This window comes from Actinia tenebrosa, unplaced genomic scaffold (assembly GCF_029948245.1).
Source record: "Actinia tenebrosa isolate PJP-AT-01 unplaced genomic scaffold, QUT_ActTen_1.0 PGA_scaffold0__85_contigs__length_37466705, whole genome shotgun sequence".
NCBI lineage: Eukaryota > Metazoa > Cnidaria > Anthozoa > Actiniaria > Actiniidae > Actinia > Actinia tenebrosa.
In genome coordinates this window covers 26,773,861-26,794,594 of record NW_028292569.1, presented here as the reverse complement: position 1 = coordinate 26,794,594, position 20,734 = coordinate 26,773,861, and the positions used below count along the sequence as shown (strand labels likewise).

The 20,734-nt window shown below is 35.2% G+C and overlaps 2 protein-coding genes across 2 annotated transcripts in view; both read right to left on the bottom strand.

Moving 5' to 3' along the window:
* Nucleotides 1–248: 248 nt before the first annotated feature.
* Nucleotides 249–9,073, bottom strand: LOC116309058 (extracellular calcium-sensing receptor-like). Its single transcript, XM_089038256.1, has 4 exons — nucleotides 8,742–9,073; nucleotides 6,233–6,483; nucleotides 3,671–4,171; nucleotides 249–3,309 (listed from the first exon to the last, which is right to left on the bottom strand). Exons 2-4 carry the CDS (start codon nucleotides 6,439–6,441, stop codon nucleotides 1,314–1,316), a joined length of 2,706 nt encoding a protein of 901 aa, XP_088894382.1. The 5' UTR covers nucleotides 6,442–6,483; nucleotides 8,742–9,073; the 3' UTR covers nucleotides 249–1,313.
* Nucleotides 9,074–10,384: 1,311 nt separating this feature from the next.
* The window catches only part of LOC116309077 (extracellular calcium-sensing receptor), an 87,413-nt gene continuing 77,063 nt past the window's right edge, over nucleotides 10,385–20,734 (bottom strand). The window contains exons 2-4 of the mRNA XM_089038244.1: nucleotides 19,688–19,912; nucleotides 15,179–15,676; nucleotides 10,385–14,701 (exon numbers count right to left, since the gene is read on the bottom strand). Of these exons, the coding sequence (XP_088894370.1) occupies nucleotides 12,682–14,701; nucleotides 15,179–15,676; nucleotides 19,688–19,866 (2,697 nt within the window). The 5' untranslated portion in view covers nucleotides 19,867–19,912 and the 3' untranslated portion in view covers nucleotides 10,385–12,681. The remainder of the gene's footprint in view (nucleotides 14,702–15,178; nucleotides 15,677–19,687; nucleotides 19,913–20,734) is intronic.

Below are 20,734 nucleotides of genomic sequence, written 5' to 3'. Positions count from 1 at the left end.
ATTGAAATACGATATTCACAAGCTTCACTTCTAATCAAGACTGACTTATCATAATGATTCCAATATTTTAATATTACATTTCGCGCCAATCATACAAGAAGCAATCCAGATTTAATATGACTATATAATATATATATATCTGTTTTATTCAATTTTACAATGTTTTGATGATCGACATACGATATTAACAAGCTTCTCTTCTAATCAAGACTCACTTATCATAGTAATTCCAATATTTTAATGTTACATTTCGTTTAAATTGTGGAAAACAGACATTGAATTTGCATATATTTCATAGCAAGCATATAGATTGAAGGTATTTACATGTAACCCGTGAAATAAAAAATACTAGTGTATTAGTCACGTATAGATAGCACAAAAGAAAACAATGGAATTAATGTCTACCAAAGTGTATTATTCTAATATCTATATTTCACGGGTTTAATGCCTTCACTCTATTATGACTTTTATAATACACTATACAAAATTACTCAATTCTGATTGGACAAGAGGAGTACACTTAAATCCCAAATTGTACACTGTAGAGTCCCAATTAAGTTGCTCAATTTTTTGAGTGTATTTTAGAAAACTCATTAATCATTCATGAAGAAAACACAATAGAAATCATGACCATGAAGGTGATTTTAAATCGGATAAAGATTCGTCTTCATTTGCATAAACTTTAACTTGGATTTTCTCTATCAAACTTGGTTCAATTCGTAAAGAATTCGGTACAATATGAGAACATATATCATGAGTTTTCTAAGCCGTTTAATAATCTCGCAGATCGTGTTTTATCGGGTCTAAAACCACTCGGCTACGCCTCGTGTTTTATACCCGATAAAACACTCCTGCTCGTTTATTAAACATTACATAAACAATTGCACAATCTTCTCGTACAATTCGGAATTTAAAGATACTCGTGATGTTTTGAAAGTTCTCAAACTGAACTCGCCTAAAGGCTCGTCCTATTTTTAAAACTTTTAAACCAACACTCCTATAGATTCCGAATTACTCTCGAGATCGTGCGATTACCTATACAAATTTAACTTGAGTTTTTAAGATTTGGAAGATTTCATTTGGAACTGAAAGTGTCATTTACCTTTTCGCCCTGCACTGATTTATGCTCCAACAAAACTGCTATTACATTTTTTATATCTGGAATCATTGTTCTGCTTTATTTTTTTAATATCGTCAACTTCTCTTTCAACCAGTGTTAAAATGGAACAAAAGTGCAAAAGTAGACATCAAACGGCAAATATTTGATGGTTGGTATTCTCCAAGTACCAACTGCTCTCTGCAAAATGCTGTATTCAGGTCGCGGTTTCATTTGGTTTCACAGAATTGCAATTATTTATTCTTTGAGTCAAGTGATTCTGACGCATCTCAGACCTTATAAACTCAACGGTATTTTTTTCTGGATGCCAAATAATTATGTAAATTTTTGGTCCCAATATGCAAAACAAAAGACCATAGGAACTGAGAAGAAGAGTAGTTCCTGATAGGACAGCAACGTACCATCCCTCCGCTGCATAATCTACAGGGTAATAGGTTATCCAGGATAACAGGAAGATGTAGAGAGAAAAGCTAATGTGTTTGGCTTCGTTGAAATGAGCTGGAAGATTTCTTGCACGATAAGCATAATAAATGCAGCATCCAGCCACCAACAAAAGATACACAAGCATAAGGCTCTCCAGTACCTTACCAGGGACATCTCTGAAAGGCACGCACGTGATGTGCACGTGGCGTTTAGGGACTATAGTCACGTGAGCATATGGAGGATCCAAGAGAATCCAACCAGCCCCAAGAAAAACTTCGATACTTATTATTGCTAGAAGCACAATCACTTGTCGTTTGGTGCTGCAAACAAATGCTTTCACCCAGTTTTTATGGCGAGAGATATTGAAAGCGTGTACAATTTGCATTGTTTTCAGAAACAGAGCCGAACAACAAAGCGTGTAAACAACATAGCGTAACGGCTTTAGGACAGAACACAATTCAGATGAAGGTCTTACGATATATAGTAAAGTCATCCCAAAACACAAAGCTATTCCGTGGAGGAGAACAAGAGTACACACTTTGTTTAAAGCCTTTACCATGGGAGTGTCACGAAAATAGAACAGGATACCAAATACACACACATCAATAACAAACCCTAGAATACTTATTATAGTGAGTATGATTGAAACTATGTCTGACCAGTCAATGTTATTTATGGGAAGGGGTATGCAGCGGGTCCTTTCAAAGTTGGACATTTGTGTTTTAGTACAGGTTGTGCAACTCAGTGCTCCGTTTGTTTCTGAAACACTTCCATCGATACATGGTAAACATTTCCAGCAACATTCTGTAGTAGGTACTTTCCATTGCCCTGGCTTGCATTCATCTGTACATGTGGAAAACATACTTTTTCCCTCTTTCCTACTATCCTCCCAGAGTTTCAAAGAATCACGAATCTGTAAACGGTCATTTCTGTTTTTATTCCACCGTCCAATGACATCCTTTGTGATTCTTTCATTCTCTTTTATCTTAGATATGTTAAAGTACACGATGTCATAAATGGCTTCTAGTGGATCACCTCTTGAATCAAATTGGACTTTTCCAGTGACGCCTTCGAATTCGACGTTTTTCAGGTATTCAATTAATTTACCAGTTTGTACAGTCTCGTTGCTATTTGGGCACATGTTCTTGCCTGTTGAAGATGATGATGCATTCGCACTGAGCATTCGGTCAAGTGCATGGGCAATGCTGTATATTGCATCGATAATATAAATAACAAACTCATCATGAGCTCTATGAAGTAAGTTCCGTTTTGGTATAGTGTTGTCATAACTTGTCTTATTCATGGCCACTGATTTCCAGAACTGTTTCCACCAAAAATGTTCTTCATCAGAGCGATTGCGAACCAGTTTGCTTTCAAGATACTGAAGGAAGCTCTCGGGGACTTCACTTCGCACTTTAAAACCAACATGAATCCCAGTTGACGAAAGATTGTGAATAGATGATAAATATTCCGGCCTGAGCATTGCTACTGCTTCGCTGAACATCCAAATACGGTTTTCTAAACCTTGTTTGACAGCCTCCACTAACAGACTTCTTCCGAAAATGGAATGGGCCCAAACTATTATCACTTTAACAGTTTTACGAAGCTTTAGAGAAGAAACGATCGCTTTGAGCTTGTCTTTGTATTTTAACATAGGCGCATACCCGAAAAGCTCAAGGCAAAACGTTTTACGTTGGATGGATTCTCGCTCCAGTGCTCTCACTCCATAGCGGCCGTAAGAATCATCAGTAGCTACTGCTGCCACATATCTAGATAAAAACAAAATAATGTTGTCTTATTTTTCCTATCTGATTTTTCGAAAGTAAAACTTCGAAGCATATCTCAGAAGTAAAAATCTATGTACAAAATGCGACACTCGCATGCCTGGGCCTTTTGTCTTCGATTTGTGTGCAACGCTACGGACAATACGATTTCCATATATGTGCGTCGCAAGCCCGGCCTCAGTTTTCATTTATACCCTGAACAAACTTAGCTTTTAGCTTATTAAAGTCAGGGCACGGTTAACTAACAGGTCGAATTGGGATTCAACTTGTTTCAACCTGGAGAAAAGTCTTCGTATCTTTTATCATACCGTAATTATTTAATTCAGTAAGGCAGATTAAAGCTTACCGCCAGCCAAAACGTTCAATGAAATCGGCAAACACCCTAGCCTGGTTTATATCTGATGGAATAGTTCGAAGGATGTTGTTGTATACTGGCATACTGAGTTCCTCACTAGTTGCTGAGGTCCCCATTAAAGGTATTCTGACGGCTTGAAGGAAATTGGCCAGTGGAATGGCAACACTTGATGACGTTTTTCCGACGATTGCGACAACAGGAGAGGTGGTACTGTAGTTCTTGAATAAAAACTCTTTGTCGACTGAGCTGCCATTTACAATGCAAAAGCAACTATGATTTGATATGCACCTCACTTCTTTGCAGTTCATGGTAGATGCTGTAGCAAACTGGTATGCGTATCTCGCTGCATTGATTTCACTCGTGCAGATGTCCCGTATGTCGTAACCGAGAGTAAAATTTGGGAAAAGCAATTTGTTTTTATTTATTTCTTCTATAGCATACAATATTGCCTCGGCGTGGCCTAGCCATTGTGGACTTATCTTATCATGACACCTATAGAAGAAAAATGGCATTAATTATTTTTGTATATTTCGGTATTATTCAACTACATTGCTATTTGCAAAAACATACATATGAAGCTGTAGACGAATGAAATTATTCCCTAATTCGAATTTTTTTATAATGGCAATTTTACGCAAGCAACGTACAAATAGGAATATATATATATATATATACACTTGATTGCAAAAAGGTTGTAGTATACATTTATACAAATACTTAATTTATTCAGTATATTTAATGATATGCAAAACAGAAAACTCGCTTTATTTATTATTCGTTTCATTCAATGAACGTCAATGTATTTCATTCTTGTGTTTTACGTCGTACAGATTATAGATCAATTGGTTTTGAGGGTTAAAAAAGTAAAATTGCAATATGCATCTCATTAGGTATTTGTATAAATGTATACTACAACGTTTCTGCAATCGAGTGTATATATATATATATTTATTTATTTATTTGTTTGAGAAGAAAAAGTCAAGACAACATTTTTCCCGACGAATATTCTGCTCTACTTCTATCGATGTATTGAGCACTACTCTACGGAAAATTGATTCACAGATTTCTTTTATATATATATATATATATATACACACACACTCGATTGCAGAAACGTTGTAGTATACATTTATACATTTATACAAATACCTAATTAGATGCATATTGCAATTTTACTTTTTTAACCCTCAAAACCAATTGATTTATGATCTGTAGGATATAAAACACAAGAATAAAATATTTTGACGTTCATTGAATGAAACAAATAATAAATAAAGCGAGTTTTCTGCTTTGCATATCATTAAATATACTGAATAAATTAGGTATTTGCATAAATGTATACTACAACCTTCCTGCAATCAAGTGTATATATATATATATATATACGAAGAATAATAACATTGAAGCATATCAAGAAAAATGGATCTGTAACTTTATGATAGTTTTATTTATTTATTTTTCTCTCTCACCTCATTACTTTAGTTTCCTATCCTTTTTATTTTATTTTTCTATCGTAACCATAACTTTTCTTATTGCTAGCCCTAATTAACTCTCACCCTTGAACAACACTTGGATATTTGAAAAATTTCAACAAAGGATATGTGTTTTTTACATCAGTTATATATTAGCCTGCGTAGCTTGAGGTTGATGAGTATTGAAACGATGGTGGTGATTAACTTATCCCTATCCTAACCTTATATCCAATCTCTTTAATTGCCAGTTACGCATGCTAATAAGTATCAAAGAAAGTCCTAAAGAAACAAAGTAGCTAAAGCATGTTAATCATACAGTATAGTGTTAAATAACTAGTGATAATATATCTGCTTTACATCTCAGAATTTTTCCACTGATGTTTTTGATATCAAAGCAGCCATGACTTTGGGGTTCTAGCCCCACCCAAGCCAGGTGCCGTATTTGCGAGTTTATAATATTCTTGAGACGTATCGCGGCACTACTACTTTTCCCTTTCAAACAGATTATTTTGTGGTCATTTGTGATTGTTATTACATTTGTGGTCAAATTTATTACATTTGTGACCTTTATTACATTAATTTGTGGTCAATTTTTTTTGCATTTGTGACCTTTATTACATTTGTGACCATTTATTAAATTTGAGGCCCCAACAGTCGTTGAACTTTACTCTTGTCGCATTACCAGCCCAGTTATTTTTTAACGCTTTGAAACTATTCCCCATGGACGCCCAACATGCTTTTTCTTCTTCTTCTTCTTCTTTTTTTTTTTTTTTTTTTTTTTTTTTTTTTTTTTTGTGGTTTATCTAAAAAAATGATAAAAAATATTTCCTTTTCTGTCAAAATTCCTTGTTGTATGATCCATAAAACGATCATCTACAATCATTGTATATTGCTGATAATATGACAGCTAAACTAAATCTGACTCCACTATTTGCTGATTTGATTTCTAGATTGGCTTTTTTAATTTTTATTATCAAAAATTTTTAAAAACTGATGAGGTTGTTTGCCCACGAACTCCTTAATTTTGCACTGTACACGTTGATTAATAACTAAAACATATAACATAGACATTTATTCTTACTTGTTCTCATCAATTTTTATATGATGTATTGAAATTAATCCTCCGATTATCGCCTGACCATCTTTGAATAGCCTGTACCGCCTGTCGTCTTCCGTGGGAGCCAACGAACATGTTAGGACAACAGTAATGAACCCAGTGATCAGCAAAGTAAAAGCGAACCTGCCTGTTTGACTGAAATGCAACAAAGTTTTTGGTCCTCCTACTTTCATCTTTTCCTCCCAGAGACTTTGCTTTTAAAAACGTCAGGGAGTCTGAATATAGAAGAAATGACAGTCAAAATGAATGCGGGAAAAAAGGTTTTCGCATTTCAAATATATTAATCGTTTTCCGTTGAAATTATTCATATTGCTAGCCCACCCCCAAAAATCTGAGTAACTCTATATCAACCTCTACTTGCCGTTGCACAGCATATTTAAAGGTTGGTGAAGGTTACGTGCTGCATGATCCATGTAGTATGCTGCATGTAGCATATTGTTTAGCATGCTTGTTTAGTGCAATAAAATATACACCAAAACAAACAAAAAAACAAACAAAACAAAACAAAAACAAACAAACAAACAAACAAACGTGCAGACAAATTAAAGTTTGTTAAAATTGATTCAATATGGTTGTGCATGACCTTCCGCTGATTGTATTCACATCGCCCATAGTGCATTTCGGGCTTGGTTTGCAACCTACAACAAAACTTTCCCCAACCTTTTTTTCTTTCTTTTTGAAATAGCTGTATTTCAAGTCGTTGCAGATGTAAACAAGCGCTGGACAGAAATTATTTGTGGTACAGTTTAGTAACCGAGGCGGATGCTTTACCGGTTTTTTAATTGTTTAAAGTGGATTTTTAATTTGATTTTTTACTTTAAAGTTGAGTTTGATTTAATTTAAGTGACGGCTGTGTCGAAGCAAATTTCCAGGAACAAAAAAACTTCTGATATGATTTTATGAAACATGTTTGCAAAACCAACCTTTAAAAATCCTTGATTCAGTACCTGAACTAACAGATAAATGTTTTTTTGATGAACAAGTTGTCTGAAATTTAGATTATTGAGCCAAATATATACGATAAATTTTATGACAGTGCTTCATCATCAAAAGCAACAGCAGCGAAAGTTATTTTATAATTCCCGTATTTTTGCTCGTATCCGGCCAACAAATTAATCAATATCAAGGTATAAGCTTTTTTAAAATTCAATAGATTTGAGTTTTTTCATCGTCTCCACGGCCCCAAATCTATATTTAGTGGCTTTTGTCTAGATCTCAAAGTTACGACGCATTTCAACTTTATAGCTAGAATCTCAGGTAGAATAGAGTTCATAGCAATGTACTGAAATGACTTTGGAAAACATACCTTTTACTTAGCTGTTTTACTTAAACAGCATAGAAGATAAGACGACTCTGTTCTTTTTGAATTCTGCACTAATTCTACCTAATTTTGTAGAGTAGATTCTGATGTACGTATATATTTTGGTATTCAAGAAAAAACTTCAGTGAGAAAAAATAATCTTGAGAGAAGGTTCGTCACTGGTCAGGCGTCTTCAAACACGCGTCTCTAAATGAAAATTATATAACTGCTTACTACATTGTGAATGTAATGTCAGAGCCACCTGCAGACCGCATTTGTAATATTTTGGCCAAAATAAGTATTGCTAGAAATTAATCTTAATGAAAAGTTAAATGAAAAAGATGATTAATTCAAGAAGGTTAATAGCTTTTGTGTATTCTCACTGTCCTAAATATCATGTTCATGTCATGCCGCACTGTCATGTGCCCGACGACTTCAATAGGTCTTATGTCATACGATGATTTCTTTTCTGTGCAGTCTAATTTTGTATTCTTAGAATTTCACCGTCCTAAATATTATTTTCACACCTGAACCCTCTTTGGAAAATAAAATAAAAATTAATCAATTTTTTTTTTTTTTAAATTAAAGATTAGAAATGAAAAAGAGAAAAGAGAGTCACATTGAGAGTCGAACGTTTTGTTTTTTTTTCTTTTAGTTGTAAGAATGATATAGGTAACATTAAATTCAGAGTCAAACGTTTTTCTTTAACAAAAAAATATGCATTAGGTAACTTAAACACCGCCGTGGCATTGAAAATATACTTTAAGTAATAGTAGGTATACTTTAAGTAATAGTAGCTGAACAGTTTGGGCTAATACATGTTACCTATATTAGGGGCGGATCCAGAAATGTGCAAGGGAGGTGTCCGAAATAAAAAAAGTGACGATGATAGTGACGTCATCAATAATCCTGATATGACTTTAATTCGTTCTTTAGATTTTTTTAAAAATTCAATATTATGTAGTTTAATAGTAGTTTGTTAAATTTTTAAAGGTTTCGATTGAGATTCTTTGTTTAAGTTGTATCCATATTTACGCAGTCTTTCATGCGCAACCGTTAAGCAAAGAAATTGTACGTTTGTGAATGACATTTGGTCTGGAAGTAGAATCATTACATCCAATCTAAAAGAGTCTATACAGACACGTTATTGCAAGATTATAATACAGTCCTTACCCGGCATATTGTGACACCATTCCTCCAATTATGACGTCCCCTGCTGCTTTAAACAACCTATACCCCCTGTCCTCATCCGTACTGGCCAGTGTTTTTGGCAACGTAGCAATGATTACAATGATCCCATAAAGAAAAATGCAATATGCTTGTGGGTAATGTGGCAAGCTTTTTGTGACTTGACTTTTTGACTTCATTTTCTTTTTTCTCGTACTCAGATCTGGAATATTATTAGACTCGTGCATGAAATTAGATGTAGCAAGATGACAGGGGAAAAAAAAGAAGGTAACATGGTTAGTTAATAATGATTAATAGATAAACTAAAGTAGAGTCATTTAATCAGTCTGTCACGATCACGATTGCCAACAAGATACAGGTAAGAGGGGGAGAGGAGGGTGGGGGGGGGGGGGGGGTCTTGACACTGAAGCCATGGAGGAATCAAGAGCACCACTATTTTCACTTCTCTCCTTCTCTTGCGATAAGATTCCTTGTTTTACGTGTTCCATATTCATGTGTCTTCGTTAACCGATGAAATGATACTATAGTAAAATTCATTGGCTGACGACAAATTCCACGTTGAATTTCAAGAGAAATTAATTAATCCTAGCCTCCAAGATCCACTAATTTATAGGACTGATACGTTGCAGGGTATATTCATAATAAATATTGAATATTAAATATATTTCTCCAGCAAATAATTGTAGCAGATTATTTGTTTTACCATTGATTTCATATCCTGATGATAGGTGCGTAAAGTCCGAAGAGCTTGATTTTAAATATTTTAATTTGTTAGGAAAATGTATATCGAAGATTTATTTTTCCCTAATTTGTTGACTTACTAACTTCCTTCGAATTTCAAATTTTAACGAACCCTAAGACAACCTCTAGACTAATTTATGCCAGGGCACGGCTAATGGTCTTGGTTTTGCGGATCGAGGAAAGCTGGAGAATCCAGAGAAAAACCCTCAATGATGAAGGAGAGACCGCACAAACTCTACTCACATGTTATACGAGTCAAGAACTCTACTCACATGTTATACGAGTCAAGGAATCTAACCCGAGTCCCCAGAAGCGAGACTGAGGTAACGGCGCACTGCTTCGACATCAATCTTGATTCCCTAACTCTTCTTTCCGCATCATTCGACATTTTGGCCAATTAATTGTGCTGAATAAAAGCTACCCGAGTTCCCAGAAGTGGGACTAAAGCAAGCGCTCTACTTAGACATGATCTTGTTTCCTTTTACTCTTGGCTTTCCGCATCATTCCCCATTTTGGCCAATAAGTCGTACTGTCGTACTGAATAAAAGCTATCCGAGTCCCCAGAAGTGAGACTAAAGCAAGCGCTCTACTTCGACATCAATCTTGCTTCCCTTTACTCTTCTTTCCGCATCATTCGCAGTCCCGTAGCTAGGGGGGTTGCAGGGGGTGCGTTCGCCCCCCCCCCCCCCCCCCCACGCGAGCTAAAGGTCCGCTTTTTAAGCAAGTGAGATTTTGGCTGGTGTGATATTTTCACGTAAAACTAAGTAAAAAAAATCAATTTTACTTTAATAATTTATCTATACCTATGCGTCCTATGGGACTTTAAAAAAATAAAGTATATGGTTGATCCACTTTTTGTAAATTAGCACCCCCCCCCCCCCCCCCAACAAAAATCCTAGCTACGGGCCTGATTCGACATTTTGGCCAATTAGTCTTATTAATGAAAGCTGCGTTACGCTACTCTGCTAAACATTATCCTTCAACTGCGTTGTCCGTCAGTGCACGGAAGCAAACTTAAGCGCCGAGTGAAAAAAAGGTTTTGCATCTGTTATGACGTTCGAAACGTCATTCCTTCGTTAAAGAATAACTTTAAAAGTTCGAAACAATGTTTATTAAGTTGCTTATTAACTAATATAGAAATGTCTTTTTCAGAAAGACAGGTTCTTAGTCTCCAGTTTGGCAGGAACTAGGCGCTTTTTATTGACAAGGCCACCAAAACACCTCAATATATGTAACTCGAAGTTTCGTTTCAAATAAGTATAAGTATTTAAAGTAACCCCTTCCTAATATAATTATTTTTTATAGTAGATGATTAAATTCAGTATCAACAACGGTTTCCGTTTCTAAATTGGCAAACTTTCATTCCCAGCACTTCAACCACAACCAATATAATTCTACTGAATACGATGACTCGCATCTATTTTGGTTTTAGTTGCCTTTCCTTGTCATGTTACAGGTGTATCAACATTTTTATCGACCTCTATTCGTCTACTGCTCTTAAACAATTTTATATAGATAGTTGTATACCAACCTTATTCTGACAAAGTTTCATCACCACCACCAGTCGCACCCTGAGGAATAGGATTTTGATTGCGCAAAAATCCAATTAATGTATTTTTACTGGTGAATAAACTAATAAGTGGAATGCCTCGTGGTTGGATGTTGGAAACCATTTACAGCCAACATAAGACAATGTTAAAGTCCTCGAGTCTCTTGCTGTTAAAAAAGCGAAACCAAATTTCAAACAATAAACGATGTGGAATTAAAAATGCAAATATCCCATCATTCCTAATTTGCTTAAATTGGCCCGAGTATTCCAATTGAAATAATAAAAATAAGTTATACAATCATTTTATTAAGCGAGAGAACAAACTTATATTTTGTTACAAATAAGTTCTATACCATTCAATTTTTAACTTTAGGAATACATTTTTTAAGTTTATCATTTTTTAACTTTAAAATTCTTAAGTTATATCTAAATGTGAACAAAAAATTACAAATGTCTACATAAAATACACATAACGGTTTTCTTAAAACAATTGATTAAAATTACTGCTGCTAATATTATGTATTTTTGATAAGACGCGTGCTACTCTGGCCACCAAATTATAGTTAGCGCTGTCGGACTGATATGTTTCCTTTGAACAACATCGCGACTGGGTCAGTTCGTTTTTCATTGACTTTATACAGGTACCTTGGCTTCTGGTTTGTCTGTTAACTTCGTGATCATCAATAGTAGCACGTAGGTCCACATTTCCAGCCGTCGGAGTTCCGTGCGCCCATGATAGTACGGGCACATTTTTTTAAACAGTAACAATACATGATACATGTTAAATATCTGAAACAAACAATACTTTTATGTGATCGTTGGAAGAGTTTATACTGGATAGTCAAGAAGAACCTGTTTTGAAATGCGACCAGCGAACAAGTCCAAAAGTTTTGGCTTTCAGATTGTCTGTGCTGCGCATGGCTCTTTGCTGCAAACAACTTTTCTTAAGAAGAGTAAATATCATTTTCAGTTTGTGGTCATTGAGTCTTACAACTATGATTGATTGTGGTTATTCCTCAATATCGTTATCTTCATCATTTACCAAGACCATCGCCATCATTTCTCGCCATTTAATATTATCTTTATAATTTACCAAGATTAGTTCTTTTTATTACCATCTTTTCTTTTTTCATCAACATCATTGTGTATCATCATTATCAACATTATGTACCAATGCCTTTCTTTTAATCACTCATCAGCATTCATGATCATCCGCGTCAGATCATCGTTTACCAACTTTATTTATTTTTCGTTGTTGGCTTTTATATCAATTCATCTTTATCTATATCAATTTACCGAGATCGTTCAGTCTAAATACTATCACGGGCAACATCGTCCTAATCGTCATCATCGCCGTCGTCTTCGTCATCATCGATATCGTCGTCGTCATTGTCATCTTCACCATTATTTACCAAGGCCTGTTCCTTTTCTTTCTCGTCATCACCACCTACTACCTTCTTTTGTCATCATCATTATCATCATGCTGGATTGGTCTATCTTCATGACCAATTGTCAATATTTAAAACCATCTGATCCTCGCATGATCATGAGTTCTCCATTCATAGTGATCGTTCTCTATCAGGAGTATGAATTGACCATAGTCATCATGCCTCATCATGATATCATCCTGATTCATTAGACCGGCGAACCACCTGATCCTATAGAACTTATATTATTCACAGATCGATTGGCAGTGCTTTGACGCATCTCAGCCCTTACAAACTCCACCGTATTTTTCTCGGGGTGTCGAATAATAATGTTAAGCTTTGGCACAAAAATGCACCCAAGAAGACCATAGGAGCTAAGTAAAATTGTCACACCTGACAAAATTGCCACATACCAGCCCTCAAGGGAATAATCAATAGGATAATAGGTTACCCAGGACAACAGGAATATGTAGAGAGAAAAACTGATGTATTTTGCTTCGCTGAAATTAGCTGGTAGATTCCGTGCTTGATAGGCGTAGTAGGTGCAAAGTCCAGCCATAGAAATTAGATAGATAAGCATAAGGTGCTCAAATATCTGGCCAATCACGCCTTTGAACGGTAGGCACCTATGAAACACGTGACTTTTCGGGATAATGTTCACGTGGACATAGGGAGGGTCAAGAATAATCCATACAATGCCTAGCAACACCTCTAAGGCTATTATCAAACTAAGCAGAATGACTTGTCGCTTGGTGCTACAAATGACCACCCATATCCAGTCTTTCAGTCGTGACACATTGAAAGCATGCACAATTTGCATTGTTTTCAGAAACAGAGCCGAACAACAAAGCGTGTAAACAATATATCGTAACGGCTTCAGGACAGAACACAATTCAGATGAAGGTCTTACAATATATAATATAGTCATTCCAAAACACAATGCTATTCCGAGGAGAAGAACGAAGCTGTAGACCTTATTCGATGCCTTCACTATTGGAGTAAAACGGAAACGGATAAACACAACAAGAGCGAAAATGTCAAGAATGATTCCGAATACGCTTATCACGATCAGGATAATTGCACTTACGTCTGACCACTTAACATTCCCGATATGAAGGTCTTGACATTCGGTGCGTTCAAGATTAGACATTTGCGTTTTGGTACACGCTGTACAGTTATGGGCGCCGTGTGTCTTGGAGACACTCCCATCCACGCACGGTAAGCATTTCCAGCAACAAACAGTCGTGAATACTTTCCATTGTCCTGGATCGCATTCCTCGTTACAAGTTGAAGAGGGGACATTAACACCAGAATCATCACTTTTCCAGGAAATGAGATCGTCATTAAGGGTTAATCCACTGCCTTTCTTGTCCCATTGTCCAATATGTTTCTTAAATACTTTCTCAATCCCATTAGGCTTAGTGATATTGAAGTATACAATATCATATAGTGCTTCGTATGGATCTCCATTTTGGCCAAACTCAATCGTTCCCGTGATACCTTTGAACCTTACTTCGTGCAAATATCTAATGACATCATTCGTATCCACTGTAGACGATACTATTGGACACTGTTTATCGTCTGCAATTTTTGACCCATTTGGATGCAAACATTCAAACATGTGGTGAAGAGCATGCGCTGCAGTGTGCACGGCATCGATGATATAAGGCACAAAGTCGTCTTGGACCATCGTTATCAGTTCACCAGGTTCCTTCTTTATATTACAGACGTCATTCTTAGTATCTGGACATTTTTCAGAAGCGGCTGTCATCCAGAACTCCCTCCACCAGTAATGCATCGTTTTATTAGTCTTGTTTTGAGATAATTTATCCTTGATGTAATCATGATATCCATTAGATGTAATTAGTGGTAACTGAACTCCAAAATGAACCCCCGTTGACAATAATCCTGAATCCAGTGGAAAAAATTCTGGTTTAACCATCGAAAGGGCCTCACTAAAGATCCAGACTCGGTTTTTCAACCCTTGTTTTGCAGCCTCTTTTAGCAAATCAATCCCTTGAAAGGAATGACTCCAGAGAACGATCACTCTCACAGTTTGTCTTTCTTTGAAAAAGGAAACGATCAATTTGAGCTTCTCCATGTAATTTGACAACGGAATGTAACCGACAAGGTGGGTGCAAAAGGTTGTGCGATTAATGGATTCTCGCTCCAGTGCTGCTGCGCCATGTCGACCGTAGGAATCATCTACCGCAATAATGCCTGCGTACCTTCGGAGCAAAGAAAATATCTAGTATAAATTCTATTTCATTTATTTTTAAATGTTGACTTTCAGTTGTCGCAGCCAATTGTTACCAAATAACTAGTTAGGGTGCATATGCCATTAACCAGGAGTCCCGTGCATGCAAATTCAGTTGTGCTGCAAGCAAGCAATTTGTCTACCTGTCTTAAAAGTACCTCAAATATCATGAGTGAAAAGTAAATGGTGATTATTGCAAGCCACAGATATAGCAACTCCATGATTACGAGGCTGTCACTCAAGAATATATACATGAATCACGAAATTCTGCTAATTAATCGCCCTCTAATTATGATAAAATAAGAAAAACTGCGATGGCGAGTGAAAGGAGGGCGTTAATAATGCCATGATGACTACAAGATTCACTTTAATCTACCCCCTCCCTATCCACTTCCCTCTCCACGCCCTGCACAATCGCCAGGGTTAAACGTCAAGAGAATTGTCTTACCTCCAGCCAAAATGTTCTATAATATCGGCAATTGCCTTGGCTTGATTCACATCTGGTGGAATGGTTCGAAAAAAGCTCCCATACATGGATGAACTCAGCTCTTCACTTGTTGCTGCCGAATCGATAAGTGGTATCTGAACAGACTGAAGGAAATTAGCCAATGGGATGGCAGCACGTGACGTCAGTGCTCCAACAATTGCCGCCACAGGATACGTCGTACTATAGTTCTTACCTAAATGTTCGTTATGTACCGAAGATCCATTTACGTGGCAATAACAGTGGTAATCTGAATAGCAGTGAACTAATTGACAGTTCATGGTAGACGCTATGGCAAATTCGTACCCGTGACCTGTAGCTATGACCGGATCTTGACAAAAGTCCCGGATGTCGTAACCAAGGGTCACGTTAGGGAGGATTGAATCATCTTTATTGATTTTATCGATTGCGTAGACCATAGCTTCAGCTCTGCCCAGGCCTGGTGGGTAGAAGATTCCACAACTAAAAGAAAACATGGGAGAAAGCATGGTAAATAGGCGGTTTAAAACAGATGCCAAAGCCGACATCTTAGCTGTTGTATCTGTCTAGGCTAAAATTATGATTTTCTCAATGATATAATTGAATGAACTAGCGAACAAGTAGCCTTTAATTTTAGCATTAGCCATGATATCCATGTTTGGTACCGAAATTATCGTCCGGTTTCCGGAATAGAGAGGTTCCGGTTTACTGAGGTTTATTTTACAAAAGATATATGGGAAAAATTTCCGGACCAAAACTTTTGTCCGGTTTAGAGAGAATTCCGGTATACTGAGGGTCCGGTATAGAGGGGTTTCACTGTACTAACATTTTCCTGTTCATTACCATGGTAAGATAATATCACAGGTAGCCCAAGCTTGGTTTCTGTGGTGTCCTGCCAGTATAAGGAAATGTATGGAGATTCATCAAAAATTTCAAAAAAAATCATCTAAACGTGAAATAAAGCCTCGAAATTTTACCCGATCATTAAGAAATAGCACTTCTTTCGCTCTGCGTGGTTATTTTTTGAATTGAGCCCGTTTTAAGATTTTTTTCCCCACCAGTAAGAAATAATCTTATTTCTTACTGGTGGGGGGGGATCCTAAAATAACAAAAAATATAGTCCCGTGCAAAATTTGAGGGTTTTGTTCTCTTGAAGTTCAAAACGTATTTGGTTCTTCATTAAAATTGTGAAGATTATTCAGTGGTTTATGAGCTTGCGCACATCGTGGGCTCGAATCGAATGCTGGCATGAAAAGTAGTCAGCCATCTAAATTCGGACAAAGAGCTTGTATCAAAACCTCCCCCACCCCAATCCCCGAATAGTTTCGTTCCTAATTTAACTAGTATATTCATAAAACATAATAAAAGTATATATTGGAAGAACATAATGAGATTAAGCATGAGACAATTTAGCAAAATGATATCGGATCCATTTTGTTGTTCCTTTTAGCGTTATTGCGTTCATGATGTCACACTCATGAAAAGTAAATATACTGGTTGTGTTCTGTTATCAGGTTTCCTGCCACTAATTACTTTGCACTATAGTACAATTCTGTTTATTAGAACAATGTAAAGAATTTTTTCGTTATTTTTGTGATCGATTTTTACGATAACTTGCACACCGTAGAACCTGAACAAAGAAAAGGTTTTCCATCGTCTACAATAGTTTATTAAAACAACTTTTATCAGTATTTCATAAATATAATGTAACTTACGTGTTCGGAAAAAAAAATACTCATGTTTCTTCCTTAGTTTGTTTGTTTGTTTGTTTGTTTGTTTGTTTTTGTTTTTGTTTTTGTTTTTTGTTTTTTTTTTGTACAGAACTTGATTTTCGCTAATTTTCTTCCAAAATACGTATGTTCATTCCGGAGTGATTACCTCAAAAACAAGCTCGGGACACATTTTTCTTTGCATTTTTGAACAGCATTAAATTTCAGATTAAAAAAGTTTCAATTTCCAATTTTCTGTTTATTATTTACGACCAAATTAGTCAGCCACCTTAAGAACTCAATTTGCAATAGTTACAGCATCTTACGACACTTAGCAGCTGTGTGGGTGCGCCACCTTTCTTTATGCAATAGCTAGATGTCTGATTACCATCTTTGTTATAACTTCCCCTGTATATATATTAATATTAATTTCCAGGAAACATTTAATATAAGTCGGATGTTTAAAACTCATCCTTTTTTTACGCCGGTAAAATAAATGACAAATGAACATATAAGAATTCGATTGAACCCCAAAAATTACTGTAAATGGCTTAGAAAAACTTATCTACTTACTGACAGACATCTACACACTTCAATGAAATAGTGATATCTAAAATATAGTTCAAATAAATAAATTAAAAAATTAGTAGCATTGTAAATTAGACGACCCTCTGTAAAGAAAAAAATTTTTTTTGTATTGTTGTCAAGTAAGAATTATAAATGTTGTAAAAAATATTGTAAAAAATAAAAAAATAAAAAATTAGATGTATAAAAAAAAAAAAAAAAAAAAAAAAAAAGAAAGCCAAATATTATGACTAGTAATTTATGAGAAAGATTGATGATGCAAACTAATCGAAAATGTTTACACAAGGACAATAAGGCCTCCTACAGATCATTCGGTTGAACATACCCTTAATGAGAAATTTTCAAAAAAAAAAATCATTTCCTTGAAGATCCGAAAAGGCTTCTATAAATATTTCTAGAATCAAAAATCAAAAATAGCCAAATATATAATTGATGCAGAAATGATTTTTGTGAGCACCAAAGGTTTAAACCATAGCCGTTATGTGAATCAAACCGGAAAAATTAACTTTACATTTTTCAATATTTTCAATTATTTTCATTATTATGTTGTTTTTATAAATCTTATTTGTTGTCAGTATTTCTTTATTTATTTTTATTATGTATGATTAAACAGGAATAGCTAGCTGTATTTTTTTTTAGTAATTTTCATTATGTTATTTTTTCTCGTTTTCATTTATTATTGGTAGTCCTTTTTTTAATTTTCACGAGTATGTTTCGATTATGAATATTAATATATTTAATTTCTATTACTTTTTTTTTACATTTTAAATTTTTTGAAAATATATGTGATGATATTTCTTTGCAATTATATTATCAGTGTTTTATATTTTTTACGTATATTTTAGAAATTTGTATTTGTATCTTTTTCTGCGTTATATACAGGAAGACTTGTATTTGTTATCTTCAATGACTTTCATTTTCATGTTATTGTTTTCACTCTTTTCCTTTCATTATTATTGTTGCTTTTATTTCAATTTTTTATTTCATTTTATTTATTTTTCATAAGCAAGAAGTTGACCTTGAATGGTTTTTATTGAAATATTTTTAAGTTTCCTTTTTAATTTTAAATGAAAAATACTTTCCAGGCTTCATTGTTTTAAATATCTCCACAATAACAGTTTATTTGTTCCACTCAGCTAGTAATTTCATATATTTGACAATATCAGTCCATTGATCCCGTTGGATTATAAAAAATATTTCCTGCATGAAACCGAAATGATTTGAGACCGTATTTGTAGTTCAACTCTTTCTTGCCCGAGGGAAAAATAGGCCAAAAATGGGTATTTTATGCAAACCTTATTTTCTTTGTGTTTTATTCAACTAGATATGGCAATATGGTCATGTTCTTAAAGCCTAATGAATAGACTTTAAAAATTGTTGTTTTGTTGTCAGTCTCAGACAAAAAAAAAAATCATAATTCTGCATAAATTATCTTTAAATTCATGCATATTCGACAAATATTCTAATCTAGATTCCAAAGTATGTATGCCATAGCAAATGTTTGAAAAGAAAAAAAGTTAAATACATCGACTGGCTAAATGGCCAGCAAGTTTGACATTAATAAATCAATAAATCGAACCATAAAAATGAAAATGTTAAAATGACATACTCTGAAGTGCCGAAATTAGAATAATATTGTAAGGTAACGCCATTTCATCACTTAACATCCAATGCTTACTGTATATAACACTAAGAATTATAAAATAAAGTCAATGACATAAATAGAGTCAATCATTGTGATATTCCTTGCTGTGAAACACTGCAAAATGGCAACTAGATTTTTTAAAAAACTTCAATTTTATCGAACCTTGAAACAACTTCAGGGGCTGATCATGTAACTAAGGGCACGGCTAACTCACGAATCAAACCCTATTAAAACAACCTCTGGGCTGATCTAAGTCGGGGAACGGCTTAGCTTACTATAGATCAAAAAAAAAAAAAAAACAATATCTGGCCTGATCAAGTCAGGGTAAGGCCAAGTCTCTATCAAACCCTGAAACAAACTCTGGGCTGATAAAAGTTATGTAGGGCACGAATAACTTACACTGAAGAAACTGAAATTTAGGGTGTTAGGGTTTTGTGGATGGAGTGCTAAAAACGGTAGAACCCAAGTAAAAATCGTTGAATCAATTAAGGCCCGGAGAGTCGAACAAAACTAAGTCACATGCAGTTGTGAATAAAGGGAATCGAAGTAACTTACGCATGGGTGGCGTTTTTGTGATGAAGTCGAGCAAGACCACCCAATATCACGCGACCTTTCTTGAACAGTCTGAAACTGGTGTCTTCAGCAGCTATGATCGGGGAGCAGAATGTAAAGAGAGCGAGTAAAACCATCACTAAACCGATAAACATCGTCGCTTTGTCCCTGTGGTTCTCCATTGCTCCTTCTCAGTCCGCTATGATTTGTTTGAAACCTGAAAAGGTACTAATAGAGAACAAAAAAACAATGTTTATATCCGGGCAGCTACTTCACACAAAGGCTTTAGTCAATTGGTTGTGGTAATTTTTAGTTTAGTTTAATAAAGGTATTGTAAATTAATTGAAATCAATTACAAAACCTATATGACGTAAAAGGAAAAGAATCGGGCGCATGCGCAGTTGTGAGGGAAAAAATAGGTAACTTTTATCTCTATCATATCTATTTTTCCCAAGACGCTATATTTCTCCTAGATTTTAGTAATAGTCCCCTTAACTAAGAGCCTTGCCATCATCGGTTTGCCGCTTTGACGTGTATATTTTCTTTTTCAACAGTCCAAGGTTCGTCGTAGGCGGTATTTGTTATGCAAATTTGAGGGTAGTATGGCTTATAAACCTATCTATCTATTACTTTCAAAAATGTTCACTTTAATATTAGTCGCCTTAAGGTGACTGCCTACTTTTGGAAATTGATTTAAGCTTTTTTTAAAACTTCGGTTTTCCGAATTGAAATTTTATGCTGATTCCAAATCTGGAAAGAAAAATAGGGTGTCCCGAGCTTGTTTTTGAGATAATCAGCATTTAATGGAAGCCTACGCACGAGCTTTTGGAGTAAAAATTGCGCCACCGGAAGTGATAAGAAAAAAAATTAAGATTCATAAGATGATAGTTATTTGCAGACTATATCATTGCACGAATGACGGCTAGTCAATCCTTCTACAATAATACATAAAAATTTTCGACAAAAAGACAGAGAGATACATTGATTTGTCATATTTTGTAGTTTCGGTGCTCTTAAAAAATCTCATAAAGTCGAACAAAAATCGGGTGT

What these genes read in the sequence shown, in the direction of transcription:
- LOC116309058 (XM_089038256.1), bottom strand. Translation starts at nt 6,441, where the DNA reads ATGAAAGTAGGAGGACCAAAAACTTTGTTGCATTTCAGTCAAACAGGC. An exon ending in ATAAAAATTGATGAGAACAA is followed by an intron (nt 4,172 to 6,232) that starts GTAAGAATAAAT and finishes TTTCTTCTATAG; the next exon opens with GTGTCATGATAAGATAAGTC. An exon ending in ATTGAACGTTTTGGCTGGCG is followed by an intron (nt 3,310 to 3,670) that starts GTAAGCTTTAAT and finishes GTTTTTATCTAG; the next exon opens with ATATGTGGCAGCAGTAGCTA.